The following is a 20,795-nucleotide window of genomic DNA, read 5'->3' as shown; positions in this document are numbered from 1 at the left end:
AACTCAAAATACATTAAAAAGAGAAGAGTTGCGCTATACTCTGTATATAATGTTATTTGATTATATAAAGATACTCCAGCACACTCTATAAAGAGCTGGGGAAAGACAGGCAAATACATGCAGAAAGGAAAGCTCAGCTCCTGTTCATTCCACTGTACTCCTATCTCTAACAGTAATGTTCAACAGAAAAAAAAAGTGAGCCACATATGCAATTTAAAATTTTCTAGCATCCAGATAATAAAAACAAAAAGAGGATAATTTTAACATGTCTTATTTAAGCCAATATACCCCAAATATTGCTATTTCAATATGTACATCATACTGCAATCCATACAAAATTGAGGTAACTTTGTATTCCTTTTATTCATACAAAGTCTTTGAAATCTGGTATGTATTTTCCCCTTACAGTACCTCTCAATTTGAACTAGCCACATTACAAGATTTCAACTACCACACTGGATGTGTACGTGCATGCTAAGTCGCTCAGTCACGTCTGACTCTTCGTGACCTTATGGACTATAGCCCTCCACGCTCCTCTGTCCATGGGATTCTCCACACAGGAATACTGGAGTGGGTTGCCATGCCCTCCTCCAGGGGATCCTTCCGACCCAGCAATCAAACCTGCATCTCTTACGTCTTCTGCACCGGCAAGCAGGTTCTTTACCACTAGTGCCACCTGGGAAGCCCACACTAGACAGTGCAGACATAACTATATTTGAAAAACTCTACATTATTAAAACTAATTATTAATAGGCCTCACGTAACAGAAAAGGATTCTGAGCAGAGGTCCGATAACACAAAAGATAAAAACAAACAAAAAAAGGTAACACATAGAAAAGGAAAACTGGACAGACGTTACCAAGTCATCTTTTTCTTACCTTTATAAATTACCTAACCTAATTCAAACTAAGCTCATGACTTTCGTATAAAGTGATTTGAGGTTGGGTTGGAGGGGAGAGAGAACAAAATAGGTTCCCTAGACCTTTCCTAGTGCACAGAACTGGCTTTCTATCTGTCTCAAGGATTTAAAATGTCCCTGTTTTGCACCAGGAAATAGAAGTAAGGTAGCAGAGTCCAAAATCTTTGACTCTTTAAGCTCAGAAAAATCAATACTGGGTTAATGACTATTCTCAAATAAGCAGCCTTCTCACATGTAACTTTCTGTCAGTGATTAACCTGTTAGGCAAATCTTATTTCATTAAAGTATCCTACATGAGTGACAATTTTTTCTCCAAACACCTCTTTACTTATGCTGCCATTTCTCCTCTCCTACAACCATCCTAGCTCATGCCTTCATCATTCTTCATTTGCATTATTCTACAGCTCCCTAACTAGTCTCCCTAATGTCATGCATTCCACTCAGCCCTCCACCAAATCACTATTTCTAAATAAACTGCTCTCATCACATTGTCCCATTAAAAGTTATCAATGATTCCACACTATCCACACGATAATATAAAGCTCCTTAACCTGGAATTCAAAGCTCCTTATAAAGTAGTCAATACACTTCCCTTTTCAACCTTCCTCCCCAATACTTCCTAGGAAGACTCATAAAGGAGTGACTCAACTCCAGCCCATTCACTGCACTATTATCCTCTAACACTCTCTGTTCACTTCCACCAAGCCTTCATCTGGTTCTTTGTGGGTACTAGTCCCCAGAGAATCCACATTTCCAAAGAAGAGAAATTCTGCATTACTCTATCATCTAAAAATTTTTTAAGCTCAGTACCACGTTCAAAAAGATACTCAGTGACTAGGTTAATCATTAAGTGTTCTAAAATATTTAAATTCTGTCTGGCAAAATTTGATCACATTAACAAATAAATTCAATTTAGATTCAGAATAGTTACAAACTATTTCTGAAAAATTCTGGAATGTAAACAGTCTTACCGATGCAAACATCAATCTTTCCTTTAATTGCAGCTTCATGGAGAGGAGTATAATTCCAATTGTCACGTGCATTTGGGTCTGCACCATGTCGCAAAAGGAGATTGACCACTTCAGCATGACCAAAAGAGCATGCATTATGAAGAGGAATAAGGCCCCCATCATCACGTGCTTGGACGTTTGCGCCATTCTGAAGCAAATATTCAACTACATCTTTCCGACCAAAACCTAGAAGAAAATAAATTATCCACAATTAAGTTCTCCAAAGAAAATATATCAAGATAGAAGCAGTAAGCACACGTCATGCTAAAGTGTTTTTGGATGCAAAACATTAACAGATACAAAAACTCATTGATGAAATACATCACTAACTAATCTTAATGAGAAAACCAAAGGGTCTCTCTGACACATTAGGTAATACTACTACTAACTTCAGAGGAAGGTTATGTAATGAGTGATTGAAAGCCCGAAGTTCAAATGTTTCCCACTCTACAATAGCAATCCTAACTGCAAATAACTAGTTCTGCATATTTTGTATGCATACATTTTCAAGTATTCAAAGTATATACTAACCAACTCTTGCTAGACTCCCTTTCCCACATCCCATCTCATAAAACGTTTCTACTGAATTGGGGGACCATAAGGAAGCACCAGAAAGTTTGTACTGAAGACACAGAGGTGATACTAGGCAAAAGTGTGACATGAAGTATCTTCGAAGGAGCGCCTACTCTGCCACTTGCACAACACAAACAACTCTGCCTAGCAGGAGGCCTCCTTTAAAAAGCCATTTCCCGCAGTTCTGTTGAGACTGCCCGCGGAACAAACAAACCCAAAAAAGTCTGACAACTCATTTATATTGGTTTACAGGTTTAGTACCAATGAGTTTCAATCTCTTACTATTTCCATATAATAGCACCTAAAATATTTTTACAATTAATTATTACAGGAAAAGGACTTCAGATATATGTTAAAGCAGAAGGGAAGGTATATAAGTATTGGGAGGGAGAGAGAGAAGGCTTTTTCACTCATCTGAAATTTTACCAGAATATTCTTACAACCAAGACTGAATGCAGTCCTTCTGAGACCAAAATGGAGTTGAATGAGAAAGCAAAGACATATAATCTTTCCAAGGGGTACATGTGGGACTGGCCTGGCTGTAGCTGAGGGAAGAGTTAGATGACTGAAGAGATCAACTGTTTTGTTTTGTCTAAATATTGCTAAGCTCTATGTCAGACATGGGTATCTTTGATTCTCCCTATTCTCTTTTCTGGGCGCCTGATGACCTCAGCTGGCGATCAGAAGTTGTTTTGTGAAGTTTGCTCTGCGTTCAATTGTTCTTTCGATGAATTTGTAGGGGAGAAAGTGGTCTCCCTGTCCTATTCCTCCGCTATCTTGGCTCCTCCCCTCTGATTCTCCCTATTCTCAGTCTTTGATTCTCACTATCCTCAAAGAGCTTACAATTTAGGATGTGGAAAAACAATCAGAACTAGTAATTTCAATATACTATAACTCATAAAAGAGGTATATATAAAATGCTACTAGCGCGCAAGGAAGAGACTATCTAAATTAGTGGAAAGCAGAGAACAGGAGGACAATCCCAGAGAAGAGTCCAGTGATGACACCTGAGCTGAAGGCTAACATCAAAAATGAAGAGACCACTAGGAGAAAGAAGAGAGAAGAAAGGCGAGAAGAGAAGAGAGGTTAGGAGAAAAGAGGGAGTGGGAAGAAGCTAAACAAGGAAACAGCACGGCAATTCAAGTAGAAGAAACAAAATGCACACAAGCGTGAAAGAGCAAATCATTCACAGCAGCTAGGACACAGATTGCCCAAGTAGGCAGAACTCAGAAAAGGAAGAATCTTTTAAGCCACACTAAGGCGGTATCTGGATTTTGTCCTACAGATTATAGTGTTTCTCAAAGTGCTTTCAGGCAATAGACTTAAAGGAAATGTTTTTTTGCCTAGAAAAAAAACTGAGATATAATTAACATATAAGGTTATATCAGTTTCAGGTGTATAACATAATGATATGATTTGTATATACTGCATGCAAGCATGCATGCTAAGTCACTTTAGTCATGTCCGACTCTGTGTAACCCCATGGACAGCAGCCCACCAGGCTCTTCTGTCCACGTAATTCTCCAGGAAGAGTACTGGAGTGGGTTGCCATTTCCTTCTCCATGTATATACTGCAAAATGAACACAATAAATCTAGTTAACCACATACACGTATTTTTTCTTGTGATGAGAACTTTTAAGATCTATTCTCTTAGCAACTTTCGAATATATAACGCAGTATCATTGACTATAGTCTTCATGCTGTATATTATATCCCCAGGACATAACTTCACATAGCTTAATACCTGAAAGTCCATCCATGCTATTGCAAATGGCAAGATATCATTTGTTTTTTCCAGCCGAATTATATTCCATCATATATATACACTGCAACTTCTTTATCCATTCATACCTTGACAGGCACTTAGGTTTTTTCCCCATGTCTTAGCTTTTGTAAATAATGTTGCAATGGTACTATTTACAATAGCAAAGACATGGAAGCAACTTAAATGATCATCAACAGAGGAATGGATAAGACAAATATCAAGTATCACTTCTATCTAAAACATGATATGATAGTGGAAGACAGAGGAGTCTGGAGTGCTATGCAGTTCACTGGGGTTGCAAAGAATTAGACACAATTTAGCGATTGAACAACAACAAAAATATGATACAAATGAACTTATTTACAAAACAGAAATAGACTCACAAAGAAAACAACTTATGGTTACCAAATGGGAATTGAGGGGATCAATAAATTAGGAGCCTGGGATTAGCAGATACAAACTAATATTTATAAAATAGATAATTATCAGGGACCTATTGTATAGCACAGGGACTATATTCAATGTCTTGTAATAAATTATAATGGAAAAACAATATGAAAAAGAATTTATACACACACACACACAAAACCGAATCACTGTGCAGTACACCAGAAACTAGCTCACTATAAATTAACTACACTTCATTTTAAAAAATAGGAAGAAAAAGAAAAAATGCTGCAGTGAATATGGAGGTGTATAAGCCTTTCTGAATTAAGACTTCCTAATGAAATCTTATATAAAATCCCAGTATGTGCCTTGTTTGCTGCAAAAATCCCCAATGCCTGATACACAGCTGGCACTCACAGAGTTGCAAATTAACTAAATTCAATTTAAAATAATACTATTCAGGCTAAATCTGCCGCCTTCTCCTTTACAAAGACCCAAACGAAATTATCCCTCTACTTCAGAGGCATCTCAAAGAAACAGTATGAAAAACACTGCTGTAAAATGTGAATGGTCACTGAAGGACAAGCAAATTGCCTACTAATAAATATATTTTAAAACCTTGTTTTGCATCTGCCTTTTAAAAAAGCTAATAATATCCTACAAATCAACTCTGATAGCCACACATTTTATTGATTGCAAGTATCAAAATTAAACTAGTCTTAGAGCATCAGAGGATGAGATGGCTGGATGGCATCACCAATGCAATGGACATGAACTTGGGCAAACTGGGAGATGGTGAGGGACAGGAAAGCCTGACATACTGCAGTCCATGGAGTCGCAGGGAATCAGACATGACTGAGCAACTGAACAAAAAAACAATCAATTTTAAAACTAGTTCCTTTCTCATGAATCTTCTTCCAGATCTGCTGACATATTGAATGCAACACCTTGACGGCATCATCCTTTAGGGTTTTGAAGAGTCCTACTGATATTCTGCTGCATCCATTAGCTTTATTAACAGCAGTGCTTCTTAAGGGTCACTTGACTGCACTGTCCAGAATATCTTGCTCCGGGTGGCTGACCGCACCATCTTAGTAATCTGGGCCATTTAGATCTTTTTTGTGCAGTTCTTCTGTGTATTCTTTCCATCTCTTCTTGATCTCTTTGGCATCTAGTAGGTCTCTACCATTTCTATCCTTTATTTTGCCCATCTTTGGGCAAAATGTTCCCTTGATATCTCCCATTTTCCTGAAGAGATCTCTAGTCTTTCTTCTTCTGTTGTTTTCTTTTAGTTTTATACACTGTTCATTGAAGAAGGCCTTCTTGTCCCTCCACGCTGTTCTTTGGAAATCTGCGTTGAGTTGGATATACCTTTCCCTTTCTCCCTTGTTTTTTTTCCTCTTCTCTTCTTTCTTTAGCCATCTGAAGGCCCCCTCAGACAGCCACTTGGCCTTTTTGCTTATCTTTTTCTTTGGGATGGTTTGTTTGCTGCCTTCTCTACAGCATTACCGATCTTCATGCATACAGTTCTTCAGGCACACTACTTACACGTTCTAATCCCTCGAATCTATTCATCACCTCCACTGCTGGAAGACCCAGCAGTGGCCACAGGATTGGAAAAGGTCAATCCTCATCCTAATTCCCCAGGAAGGGTAGTATCAAAGAATGTGCTCACCGTCAGACAATTGCACTCATCTCCCATGTTAGCAAGGTCATGCTTAAACTCTTGCATGCTAGGCTGCAGCAGTATGCAAACGAACTTCCAGATGTCTACGCTGGGTTTAGAAAAGGAAGAGGAACCAGAGATCAAACTGCCAACATTCACTGGATCACAGAGAAAGCTAGGGAATTTCCAGAAAAACATCTACCTCTATTTCATCGACTACGCCAAAGCCTTTGACTGTGTGGATTGTAATAAACTGTGGAAAGCTCTTAAAGAGATGGGAATACCAGACCATCTCACCTGTCTCCTGAGAAACCTGTATGTGAGTCAAGAAGCAACAGTTAGAACCCTATATGAAACAACTGACTGGTTCAAGATCGAAAAAGGAGCATGACAGAGCTGTCTGCTGTCACTCTGTTTTGTTTTTTACATTTTATTTATTTATTTTCATTTATTTTTATTAGTTGGAGGCTAATTACTTTACAATATTGTAGTGGTTTTTGCTATACATTGACATGAATCAGCCATGGATTTACATGTGTTCCCCACCCTGAACCCCCCTCCCGCCTCCCTCCCCATCGCATAACTCTGTTTAATCGACATGCTCTGTTTAATCAATATCTGAACACATCATAGGAAATGCCAGGCTGGATGTGTTACAAGCTGGAATCAAGATAGGCGGGAGAAACATCAACAACCTCAGATATGTGGATGATACCACTCTAATGGCAGAAAGCGAAGAGGAACTAAGGAGCCTCTTGATGAGGGAGGAGGAAGAGAGTGAAAGAGTTGGCTTAAAACAAATATTAAAAAAATGAAGATCATGGCATCTGGTCCCACTACTTCATGGCAAATAGAGGGGGGGAAAGGTAGAAGCAGCGACACACTTCCTTTTCTTGAGCTCTAAAATCACTGTGGATGGTGACTGCAGCCATGAAATCAGAAGACGTTTGCCTCTTGGCAGGAAAGCTATGACAAACCTAGACAGTGTGTTGAAAAGCAGAGACATTACTCTGCCAACAAAGGTCCAGACAGTCAAAGCTATGGTCTTCCCAGAGGTCACATATGGTTATGAGACTTGAACAGTAAAGAAGGCAGAGTGCCCAAGAATTGACGCCTTCCAACTGTGGTGCTGGAGAAGACTCCTCAAAGTCCCTTGGAGAGCAAGGAGATAAAATCAATCTTAAGGGAAATCAACCCTGAATACTCGTCAGAAGGACTGATGTTGAAGCTGAAACTCCAGTATTTTGGTCATCTGACAGGAACAGCTGACTCACTGGAAAAGTCCCTGATGCTGGGAAAGATTGAGGGCAGAAAGAGAAGAGGGCATCAGAGGATGAGATGGCTGGCTGGATGGCATCACCGATGCAATGGACATGAGCTTGGGCAAACTTCGGGAGATGCTGAGGAACAGGGAGGCCTGGCATTGGGAAGTATTGGCTCCGTGACTGAACAACAACAATCAAAATTAAACTAGTTCCTTTCTCATGAATAGTTGGTTTGTTTCTAATCTTTTCCTACTACATACAATGTTGCCAGGAGTAACTAAAGAGAAAACTGACAGTATCTGGCAACTTCTTTAATTTGGGGAAAGAAAATGACAATTGGATATCCAAAATATAAAGGAAAACAGAATGTTTCCTAAGATAAGATTATTTGTTTTTGGAAATGCTTAAATGCTTTTGGACACCTGTTTGAGGAACAAATGTCCAATAAGTAGAAGGTTCTGTATATTTCTAACTAAGGAAATTAGTATGAACAACTGACATTTGAAGTCCTGGCCGTAAAGATGGTGTTTGAAGCCATGCAAGAAAATGAAGCTGACTAGAGAGCACTAGTTTTCTGTTCTGTTGAAAGAAGTATGTTTCTCATCAAACATCTATGCCTTCTTATCTTACACTTTCTCAACTTCTCAAGGTATTCCCATCCACATCAACCTCTCCCTCTCCACCAGATCATTTCCAACAGTATGTAAACATGTTCTATGTTTCATTTTATTAAAAATATTCTCCTTGAATTCACATGTCCATTTCTCTGCTCCCCTGAATATTCAAACCTCCAGGAAAGTGAAAGTGAAGTCATTCAGTTGTATCCAACTCTTTGGGACGCCATGGACTGTAGCCTACCAGGCTCCTCCATCCATGGGATTTTCCAGGCAAGAATACTGGAGTGGGCTGCCATTTCCTTCTCCAGGGGATCTTCCCAACCCAAGGATCGAACCCGGGTCTCCCACATTGTAGGCAGATGCTTTACCGTCTGAACCACCAGGGAAACCCTACGGACTGTCCCCAGTTCTCTATCTCTCATTTACTCCTCTTCCAAATCCAGTCTGGCTGCTGCTTTATGACTGGTTTCATCGAGGCCACCTACAAACCCCATGTTGCCAAACCCAAAGGACACACGTCTGTTCTCATTTGACTAGATCTCTCAGCAACATTCAGCAACTGACTCGACAATTGACTAATCCCTCTCTTGTGAAAAATATCTCTGTTTCCATGACATCACACCGTTCTGGTTTTTCTTGCCTCATCAGTTCATTTAACAAATGATCAGGGAGGGATTTCCCTGGTAGTCCAGTGGTTAAGACTTTGCTTTCCAATGCAGGGGGTGCAAGTTTGATACCTGGTTGGGGAGCTAAGATCGCACAAGCCTTGATGCCAAACAAAACAAAATGAAAAACAAAAATAATATTGGGACAAATTCAATAAAGACTCAAACAAACAAAGAAACCAAATGATCAGGGAATCAACGAGGTGATGACACTTTTCGGGGTGCCTCTGACTTACTAGTGTACAAAACAGACCAAATATCTGCCTTTGAGGAACTTCCATGGAGGTAGAGGAGATGAACAACAAATGCACAAAGTAAGTATGTTAGAAGGTAATTAGAAAAAGAGGAGAGTAAGAAGTGATCAGGGATTCCCTCATGGCTCAGTGGTAAAGAATCGGACTGCCGATGCAGAAGACACAAGTTCAATCCCTCATCCAGAAGGTCCCACACGCTGTGGGGCAACTAAGCCCATGTGGCACAACTACCGAGCCTGTACTCTAGAGCGCAAAAGCTGCACCTACTGAAGCCTGAGGGCCCTAGAGCCCGTGCTCTGCAAACAGTCACTGCAACAAGAAGCCTGAAAAAAGAAAAAAAAGCCTGAGTATCACAACTAGAGAAAGGCCTGAGCAGCAACAAAGATCCAGCAAAAAAAAAAAAAAAACGAAACGGTGATCCAAGTGTGTATATGGAGGGGGGTCATAAAGTATAACAGTGAGGTCACCACAGGCCTTGCTGAGATGGTGACATTTGGCCCAAGACTTGAAGGAGAGAGAACTAGCCCTACTGACCAACAGTTAGAAGGCTAGAATAACTGGCGCTGAATGAGAAAGAGGTAGCAGAATAGGAGGTGAGGTTAGAAGTAATGAGGACCAGCTACAGAGGCTTGAGGACTACTCTAAGAATTCTGGCTTTTTTACAGTGAGGAAAAAGGAAGTGTCACCGTAGGATTCTGAGTTGGTAAATTACATGATATGACATATATGAAAAGTACCCTCTGGCTGTTGGGTTGAGACAAGATTTAAAGGGGTTTAGGTTAGAAACCAATGAAAGATCATGGTAGTTTGGACCATAAAGTGGTGGCACCTGTCAGAATATTAAGTGGCAGATTCTGGGTACTCTGAAGGTAGGGCCACCACAGTTTGCTCTCAGATTGGATGTGGGGTGAGGGTAAGCGTGAGAGGGTGAGGAGGTTAAGAGAAGGTGGGGACAAGGGAGGAGCCACGGCTGACTCCAAGGTTTTTGGACTAAGGAATGAAGGAGTGGGGTTAGCATCAACTGAGACAGGAAGGTTACAGACTAAAGAGCTCTGTGGCAGATGAGAAACTCAAGTTTTGGACGTGTCCTACCTCCTCAGGGGCTTCTTGCTTATTCCATCTGATTTTTAAATGCTGGGATTTCTCAAGACTCAGTTCTCTTCCCTCTTCCCCCCTCATCTTCTCCTATGGCTTTAAATACCACCTAGATACACAACCCGCAAATTGAAATCTCCAGTCTAGATTTTTCACCTGAATTCCAGACTGTTTACTAGACATATCTCCACCTGGGTATTTCGAAGTCATCTCAAACTCAACACGTTCTCTAACTTCTCTTCATTCCACTGACACTGCCCAACCCCCCGCCCCACTGTCTCCAGCCTGAACCACTGCAAAAGCCTCCTTAATAGGGCCTCACATTTCCACTGTCCCCAGCGATCTTTCAACAACAATCCTCATATCATACCCTCATTTAAAGTAATTCACTGGCTTCCCACTGACACTCTTAGAATAAAATTCAATCATGCTACCATGGTCTACAAGGCCTGCTGCCTGAACTGGCCATTACCTACTTCTCTAACTTCATTTCAAACCACTTTTCCCTTTCAGAACTACGATCCAGCTTTCTTTCGGTTCATCGAGTGTGCCAACCTTCCTTCAGTGTATGCTGTCTGTCTGCCTGGCCTCCTCCTCCCTTGTTCTTTGCATTTCTATTCACTGTCTAGGGTCTCCACCTTAAAGGGGCCATCCCTCACCATTCTATCTAAAGCAGTCCATTCTGCACAGTCATACAATCAATTCAGTTGGTTTCCCCCTCTCCTCCATTAGAACTCAAGCTCCAGAAAAAATACAGGGGTTTTTGGCTTTGCTATTCACAGCAGTATCCTCTAGTACTTATTAAAACTTGTAAATACTGTTCAGTACTAATCTCCTGAACTCCTGAGGTCCATAAAAGGAGGGTCAACGTCTATCTTAATTCATCCCTACCTCCCCAGTGTCCTGCACACTGCCTGGCACACAGCAACAAAAAAATCTGTTCATATTTGCTGAAAAAATACATCATGGTACGAGAAAAGGAGACTGAGAAGTAAAACTTAGAAAGAATAGCACTGCAAAAGCCAACAGGGAAAATTTCAAGGAAGAAAGGTCAAATCTGCTGCCATGACAGTCTGACCTGAACATTCCTTATCACAGCTTGGGCACTGTGATCACACTGTCCTCCCAAGTGCGCCACCCCCAGCTGCCCCAATCAGTGGTTCTGCTATTTCAGCCACTTAGCATGCACCTGGAAGAAAAACTTTTATTAAAGACTTCAGTTGGAGAGTAAGAGAAAAAAAACCAGAATGAAGAAAAGTTAGTAAAGGTATCTCTTTGGAAAGTTACTTGACGTACTCAAGGACCTTGAGAAGGATCACTATTTCTTCAGTGGTAATATTGTCTGAAGTAGTCAAACTGGTGACTCACAGAGTAACTTCCCAAAAAAGGGGTGTGAGGTGGGCATAGCAACAGCTATAGTAGAACATCTAGTTGTTTTATGAGATAGTGTCAGGAAGGTATCTGTTATCAAGGATTAGTGATCAAGCTGAAGAAAGGTCAAGAGTAGCCTTTTGTTAAAATACCACTGAGAAAAGAAGATGGTTGCTTCAAATCAGAGTTAACAAGAGAGAATCAATACTGATGTGTTTGACTAAATACTGAAATTGAAGTTTTAGCTAGGGAGGAGATATGGGGAGAAATGGTTAAGGTGATTTTATCTACATAATTAGCAACAGTCCAAGACAAGGATGAGGACTTTCACCTCAACAACTGTATCAACATGATTTCCTAGCCATTAAGAGGTCTGAAACCCATCTGGAGACTGACAGAGAGATCAGCATGTTTTCCAAGTCACAGTGTAAGGACTATAATATGTGCATAGAGGTCATGCTGCTATTCTGAGAGTAGATAAGAGTCTGAGATTTAGAGTGTTTGAGTCACTTCTTGACATGAAAGGAATTATTTAGAAGGGGTCAGTAAGGAGCTATTTCAAATTTTAAAATCTACTTTTGGAAGTCTGGTGAAACCTTTAGATTTAAGGGCTTCCCAAACTCTAAAAGCTAATCCCTGATAAAATCCCCATTCTTACAGTCTCAAGAATAATTCAAAGCATTTCTGTTAAGTACTCATTTTTTGAAGAAAAAAGTTTTGCAAGGTATGTTCTGATCACGCTCTCACTGGCCAGGTAAAACATGAATAGGCATATCCTTAGAGTTGATGCCCAGTTCCATATCCTAAGGATCTCTATACAAAGGCATCAGAAGCCTACAGTCAGTGGTCATGGCTGCTCAGGATACACTGTGATTTTATTTTAGAATTATGTAATAGCACTCATCTTCAAACATGAAAATCCTGATGAAATCATACATTGAGTTTGAATCCACTATAGAACCCTGACAGTGAAACAAAACAGGCTTACTTGGAAACTAAATTTGCTGATCAATAAAATGGCCAGCAAGATGTCCTGTTCCCTTCTGTTCACTGGACAAGGCCAGTACTGGATATATAGGAGAACTTGATAAACATTTATTTAGTGTATAGATGATACTCTGCTGAAACAGTAAGCAAACAACCTCCACAGAAAATATGTTAATGATTTGTGACAACTAAGAAAGTAGTCTATGCAATTTCCCTTTTGTTTCACTACTATCCAAATGCCATCAGTTTCCACAGTCCCAGGAACTGTCTTGCCAACCATGACTACTGTTAACAGTATCATATTTTCCCGCTATACTGGAAACATGCTTTCATCTGAATGGCTACCAAAAAGCTGTGAAGCACTGGAAGTCACTACAGAGAAACCAACTTAGACTCAGGAAGTTTCATTGAGAGCCCCTTTTTATAGCCTGAAGATAGAATGAGCCACTGATGATGCAGCAGGTCCAATATGCAGTGACAGTTATATGTTGCCAACCCAAAGCATCACACAGAGCTTTGTCAGAAGAAAACATTTTATATTTCTCATTTACTGTTATTAGATTGGTTCAAAAGTAATTGCAGTTTTACATTGTTGAACTTTGCCATTTGACAGTGGAATACATTTTTAAATAAATGTGGTTATGTTATACATCATTTTAATGCACATTTCTTGTTTTATGTTTTTTTGCTAATGACTTACTACTTGCTGGTTATTTTATATTTACTTTAGACTATAGAAATGCTGTTAAACAAAAAGCTAATTTGAGTCATTTTTTAATTCGAGTTCAAAATGGGTCTGGGCCATAAAGCAGCAGGGACAACTCAAAACATCAACAATGCATTTGGCCCAAGAACTACAGTGCAGTGGTGGTTCAAGAAGTTTTGCTAAGGAGATGAGAGCCTTGAAGATGAGGAGTGTAGTGGCCGGCCATCAGAAGTTGACAAAGACCAAGTAAGAGCAATCATCGAAGCTGATCCTTTTACAACTACACAAGAAACTGCCAAACAACTCAACGTCAATCATTCTATGGTTGTTTGGTATTTGAAGAAAATCGAAAGATGAAAAAAAAAGTGGGTGCCTCATAAGCTGACCGCAAATAAAAAAAAACAACAACACAAAACTCATCATTTTGAGGAATTTTCTTCTCTTACTCTACTCAAAAACAAAGAACCATTTCTCAGACTGAAAAAGTGAATTTTACATAAAAACCGGAGATGACCACCACAGTGATTGGACTGAGAAGCGGCTCCAAAGCACTTCCCAAAGCCAAACTTGCACCCCCAAAAAAGTCATGATCACTGTTTCATGATCTGCTGCCCATCAAATCCACTACAGCTTTCTGAAACCATTATATCTGAGAAGTATGCTCATCAAATCAATGAGATGCACCAAAAACTGCAATGCTTGCAGCCGGCATCATCAATGGAAAGGGTACAATTCTTTTCCATGACAACGCCCGACTGTACCTCACAAAACCAATGCTTCAAAAGGTGAATGAATTGGGCTACAAAGTTTTGCCTCCTCTGCCATATTCACCTGATCTCTCGCCAACTGATTACCACTTCTTCAAGCATCTCGACAACTTTTTGCAGGGAAAACACTTCCACAATCAGTAGGAGGCAGAAAATGCTTTCCAAAAGCTCATCAAAACCCTAAGTATGGATTTTTACACTACAGGAATAAACTTATTTCTCATTGGCAAAAATGTGTTGATTGTAATGGCTTGTATTTTTATTAATAGACATGTGTTTGAGCCTAGTTATGATGATTTAAATTTCATGGCCCAAAACCACAATTACTTTTGTACCCACCTAATAACTTTAGTTTAATAAGATCCAGAAAGAAGTACTTCCTGAATGTATTTGTTGAGAATGAGGAATACACAGGAGAAGGCTTTGTCTAGTTCAACTTAGGACAAATAGTCTGGTCAGAGTAGGAGAAACTTTGGAAAGGATGCCATGGCCTCTAGGGTGATCAAAGTCTGACTATCTGAATGCAGAAATATTGAAACAAGTACTCCAAACTGGCTGCTACTGAGGTCTACTGCCTATCTCTAAATCCACCAACAGCTGAGGAAAAAGATGTAACTCAAGTCTTGATAATATACTACAATAAGAGATCTGGTAATAAAAAATCTGAAGTCTTAAATAGACTGGTCTTTGATACAGGGGTTTTCTTTTTTTTTTTTTTTTTGATACAGGGGTTTTCTACTGATACAGGATTTAATTATCCCCTACAGCAAAAAACAATCCTGAAAACAGTCTATAATTCTAGCCCTAGGTAAGAAATGGGGGTACTTTTTGTGGATCTCCCGTAATTATGATGTTGGCCTACAGCCAAAAGAAGGAAATGCTTTTGAAACATTAATGGAGGGCTTCAATACCACCACTTTGGGAAAGGGTATCAGTGGTAATCACAAGAGCTATTCCATCTTGGCAGCTGAAAGTAAAAGTGTCAGTTGCCCACTGTGTCTGACTCTGTACAACCCCATGGACTGTAGCCTACCAGACTCCTCTGTCCACGGAATTTTCCAGGCAAGAATACTGGAGTGGGTTGCCATTTCTTTCTCCAGGGGATCTTCCCAACCCAGGGATCAAACCCAGGTCTCCCGCATGCAGGCGGATTCTTTACCGTCTGAGCCACCAGGGAAGCCCCTTGGCAGCTGAGTTATTAACATCTTAAATTGGAGGAATCATTTCACTTTCTTATACAAGTCAGATTCTGACCTACCAGTCCAACTGCCTTTCTTATACAGAAATCCTTTCTACACCTCTCAAAGGTGCCAATTCAACCACTGTTCGGAGACTCCCAGCCAATCCCACAGTTGAGTAGGTTGTTAAAGGCAGTCCGACTCCTTGTAACCTTTCACCTACCAGCCCCTAGCTTTGACTGCAAAGGCCACACAAGTCATATCCTCTCACTTTGTCTACTTGACTTCTTCCACATATGTGGATAGCAACACTGTTTAGCCTTAGACTTCTTTTCCCTCTAGAATAAGTAGGTTTCCTATCAGTTGTTTGTATAAGAAATTCCAGGTGCTCTAGTTCACACTTGGTGTGGGGGAGTGGGAAGCTTTCTTATATGCAATTCATATACACAATTTATACATAAATGAATGTACCAACTGAGGTCTGATTAGCCCAAAGTACATGGCTGAGTAGCATACTATAAATACAGAAAAGTAACATACTAAGTACAAAACAAATGTTCCTTTGTTTAACTAGAACTTTAACAATGCAAGTTCTTTTTCAACTTGTCTTCTCCAACTACAAGTATATACATACATATATATCATCTCTTTCCACCATCTCTATACCTGAATTCCTTGAACTGAATGTTATTTTAATTTTTTTTTCCATTGAACAATTCTCTGCATATCTTAAAGAATATTTAAGATTCTCAAGTCAGAGAATTCTATTCTCCTGTTCTAAGATTCTTGAGAATGCTGTGTATTTCTTTTTTGGCTATGATGGACAGTAAGATGACCTTCTCCCAAAGATTCTGGCCCTCTTCATTTTTTCAGAACCAAGTTCAGAGAAGCAATCTCCTTTACTGAAACCTGCTTTGTTTTCTAGGGGATTATACTGTCAAGAATTTCAGATGTTATTGCTTTTAGCAAAATTAGAGCTGCAGCTTTCCTACCACCAACTTGCCTCTGCAAGTTTTGTAATGTGTCACAAAAAACTCATTCACACCCTCTGTGTGTGTGTTGGGGGGAGGGGATAGGTAAGGGGCTGGTGGCAGGGGGATTGAAGAGGAAACTTCTGACAAGCAGTGACTTCTTGAGGCATACTTATTTAAGAAATGGAATCTAGTCTGAAAACAGAAAAGTTACTGTTCATCTGATTATTTTTTCCATTTGACACAAGAACTTAACTCCTTTAGGGCTAGCAACTATTGTTTAACTGAACTAAATATTTTAGATGAAAAGACAGACCAAATTCTCTAAACTGTTCTATCATGATTCATTTTCCTTTCCACCGATCTCTCATTCCTGTTCCTTGGAATTGAAACAAAAAGACAAAATCATACCTACCCACCTTCCATAAAATGTCCAAGTTTTAACTGGCTTAAAAAAAAATGTTCCCCTACAGCTTACCCTACAATGTACAAACACATGACACTGTTTGGTCAGGCAGTTACACAATCCCACCTACACTGAACTTCCAATGACATGCTTATGTGCAGGTTAACATAACTAATAACGCACTACCTACAAAGAGTTTATAAAATATATTCTCCACATATTAAGAAAAAATGCAAAAAAAAGAAAAAGAAAAAATGCAGCTGGATGCATTTATTTAAAAATTTGAGCAAGAAGGTTCTCTCTCATTAATCTTAATAATTCAGATAGAATTTACAGAGTTAATTAAAGTTTCTTACACACCTGGGTTTAAATGCAGAGCTTTAAAACTCTGGTTTAATATAGACAATTAGTAATTTTTATTGCTTTCTTTCATACTTCAAATTCTTAATCTTATAACCTGTACCTGATAATTTGGGTAAATTGTGAGGGGTAACTGGTTCCTAAAATAAGTTTTCCATTTCAGTTTGAACAAACCACAAAGTTTTCCACTGCAGTTTGGTAAAAAGTGCTTTGTTGTTGGGATAGAGCTCAGGGTGGGATGGTTGAGAGGAACAAGGTGAATAGGAAGCTAATCCATAACCTTAAGTCTCTAAATATTACTATTTTCAGATATGAACTCATTAATACAACAAATTCTTGAAAGGTAGCAACTAAGATCTTTGGTTATTTTTATCCCACAGATCAAGCAAAGAGAATCTGAGTAACACTACCCTTTGGATTATGTATCAGTCGGTTATGACGGTTTCCCAAATCAGTTGCTTAAATGTTGACTACATGGACAAGCAGGACAATTCAAGTTAGAGACAGCGGTGATCATCAAAATTTTAGGCAAAACTAGCTAAACGTAAGATTAGACTTTAGTATTCTTCTCTTCCCTTTCCACTGCCCACAGGCTGTTCCTAGTTCTCCCACCAATGGTCCTCAAAACCTTCTCCCTTAAAAAGCTCCTCAATGGGAACCCAACAAATTTGTAATTGATGGAGAAAGCATACTTCCCAGTAGTATTTACATTCTAAATCAGGTACAGGTTAAGACAAACACATTTCCTACTGAAATGTAAAAGCAATGCTTGTGAACAAGGAAATCTTTCTTATGTTTCTCGGCTCATCATTCCAGAGTGCTTTAAAAAATACACTTCTGCTTTTCCAAAAAAAATACTTTAAATAATCATGTAATACACGACATGAAAAACCAGCATTATTGAAAATAGGAGAATCTATTCCCAATTCCACGTCACGCATGGCTCACTTGAGGACAGACATAATCACAATCCTTCTTCCAAGAGAAAAGTATAAATGCTTCATAGAAATAAGCTGTGTCCCGTCTCTAGTTTTTATATTCCTAAATTTAATACACGTCATAAGGTGAACCTAGTAAACATATATAAAAATATGTATTATAAGTGTGTATGTGTGTAATTCAAACGATCTAAATCTCAGGATGACGCGAGGTTACTTCCAATTTAAAATCTAGACCCAAGCTAGAGTCCCCGCACCATCTTTGCTGGCATTATACTACTCTCCACCCCAACTTATGTCTGGCAGAGACTACCCGCACGCATCCCGCACCCAGCCTAAGTCAGACCTCGGCTCTCCCAAACTTGACTATTTCCAGTTCCAGTCTCCAGAAACTTCCCAAAGACTGCTACCCACGTAAACCCATGAACGCTAATGTGTCAATGGACTATTAAGCTGATCCTCCTAAATTACATCCCTGCATTTTACGAAAGCCTTAAGAACGTTAACACAAAGGATTTTTAAGAGTTATAGTGGAAAGTGCACGAAAGATAGATTTGGGAGATAACTGGCCTTTAAAAATCACAAGGTCTACTTCGTCCCCTACTCTTTCTTGCCTGCAGAGGCCTTTTAGGGTAGTAAGACCGGAAGTGGGTACAGGTATTGTCGAAACAAAACAAAGCAAAAAAAACCCACAACAACTTCTTCCAGTGACTGTGGCACATTCACCCCCTAAACCCTAGGGGTCTCCTCACCTCCCATTCGACGACATCAAGAGAACCGGGACCGGAATCCCAGGGGGAAAGGCCGGGGAGAGAGGAGCACTGTGTCTGGTTTCGGGCCTGCGAACCCGGGTACGCAGGTGGGGTCTGGGGCGAGGCAAGGCGGCGCTGGCCTCGCTTACCTGCGGCGAAGTGGAGCGGAGTGGACTTCCTGCCCGCCGTGTCGCGGCTGTTCACCTTCTCGGGCGTCACCAGCCTCTTAACTCGCTCCACGTCCCCGTTGCGGCAAGCCTCGAATAGCTCGCGAGCGGCCGGCTCCACGGCCTCGGCCGCCGCGCCCGCGCAGGCCGCGCCCCCGCCGGCGCAGCGGCGGCCTGACATTATTCTGGCCGCCGCCGCCGCCGCCAGCAGCAGCGCCAGCAACGGCAGCAGGAGCCCCGGCCCCGCGAGCAGGAGGGCGAGGCCCCCCGGAGGAGACGCGCTCAGGGCCCGGGCCGCTCGGCTCCCTGCTGTCACCGGGCTCGGCGCAGTCCCATGGCCGCGCCACCTCGCGTCCCTCGATCGGCCTCGCGACCTCCGGCTGCCCCGCCGCGGAGGCACCGAGAACCCGCCGTTCGAGCTCAGCAGCGACGCGGCGGCGGAAGCTGGCAAGGCCCCTCCCGCCAGCTCCGCTGAGCCCTGGGAGCGCACGTGACGTCGCGCCGCGCGTGCGCGGTGGCAGAAGGCAGGACGGAAGGACAGGTTTCGGCCAGCGGGCCGCGCGGAGGGGTTTGTGGGAAATGTGAGGCGAGAGCCTCTGGCCGCGGGTGGAGTAGGGGCTTCGTCCCATCGCCATCTTTGTGGTGGGTTTTGCTGAAGTTGTATGTTTTGCTTATTGTCTTTATAAAAAAATGGATTTCTTAATCTGAATTTCCTTATTGCACACAAAGGAACCTTTGAAAGTTTCCCCCCACTTTTGGATGTTATTTTGGACTTCTTACTGTGCACATTTTCCATGTTTTCAGCTTCCACAACCCCTTTCTCCTGGGGGTTTCTCCCTGGCACTGTCTCTTCCCTTCCCCGCAACTGCTGTTTTGGTTTTTGTGAGCCACTGATCAGAAATGAATGAGTTGCTTGATGGGAAGTTTGGATGAGCTGCCCCAAGATAATGTAAAGAAAATTAGGAAACCACTGAAAGTTTGTTCCAATTTTAAATTAATGATTGAGAGGTATGGCTTAGATGAATCACTCTTTCCATAGTTAATAGTTTAGGGCTAAAGGACCCATCAGGAGTGTATATTATGCTGACTTGGCTGAAGTGGGGATATACTGGGTATACACATCACTGACAAAGTTTAATGAATTGCGATTTCTTTTCTTTCTGCCGTGAAAACAAGAAAAGCACATCATTAACTCTCACACCTAAGGTAGTGATACACCTGTTCATGATCATTCCCTACCCTATGCCCTGGTCTCAAGAAACTTGAAAACTATGGTCACATACATGTGGAAAAGACCCTGATGCTGGGAAAAATTGAAACAAAAGGATAAGGTGGCGGCAGAAGATGTGATGGTTAGATAGCGTCACCAACTCAATGGACATGAGTTTGAGCAAACTCCAGGAAATAGTGGAGGACAGAGGAGCCTGTCATGCTGCAGTCCTGGGGTTGCAAAGATTTGGACAGGGCTTAGCAACTGAACAACAAATGGTTACCTAAACCGGTACATGTGACCCTTGGCATGCAGACAAGCATCTCCCCGCCCGTCCCGTGTTGTCTTAACTTCTTAAGCTGTTTTTTTTTTGTTGTTGTTGCAAATTCAGTGTTTGTTTGTTTGGGAATATCAACTCACTATTGTACTAAAACGTAGAGGATTTACATGGATGGGGGGCATTTTATAAATGTGTAAATTATATAATTATATGTGCACACGGTAAGTACAGATTTAAATTATGTTGCATAATGATAAGTATCTGTGAATCCACCTAAAGAACTGGTACACCACCAATGGTATTGAATCTATCATTTTTCTTCCATGTTTCATCTACTTGCCAAGTGTATTCCCTAATTTTCTTATTCTCTAATTATTAATTTGTAGTTATTAATCCCTCACCATGTGTGTATTCCTCAGCAGCATATTGTTCACCTTTACTTGTTCTTGAGCTTTCTAAAAGTATCAGTATTTGAGGTCTTTTTT

The 20,795-nt window shown here is 40.8% G+C and overlaps 1 protein-coding gene across 1 annotated transcript in view; it reads right to left on the bottom strand.

Moving 5' to 3' along the window:
* Positions 1–19,016, bottom strand: part of TNKS2 (tankyrase 2) — a 63,353-nt gene extending 44,337 nt beyond the window's left edge. Inside the window, exons 1-2 of the mRNA XM_061162175.1 lie at positions 18,803–19,016; positions 1,891–2,115 (exon numbers count right to left, since the gene is read on the bottom strand). Coding sequence (XP_061018158.1) covers positions 1,891–2,115; positions 18,803–19,001 — 424 coding nt within the window. The 5' untranslated portion in view covers positions 19,002–19,016. The remainder of the gene's footprint in view (positions 1–1,890; positions 2,116–18,802) is intronic.
* Between the last annotated feature and the right edge of the window lie 1,779 nt (positions 19,017–20,795).

The sequence above is a fragment of the Dama dama genome, chromosome 15 (assembly GCF_033118175.1).
Source record: "Dama dama isolate Ldn47 chromosome 15, ASM3311817v1, whole genome shotgun sequence".
Taxonomy (NCBI): Eukaryota; Metazoa; Chordata; class Mammalia; order Artiodactyla; family Cervidae; genus Dama; species Dama dama.
The sequence above is the reverse complement of the archived record's forward strand: the minus strand, read 5'-3'. Positions and strand labels throughout refer to the sequence as shown.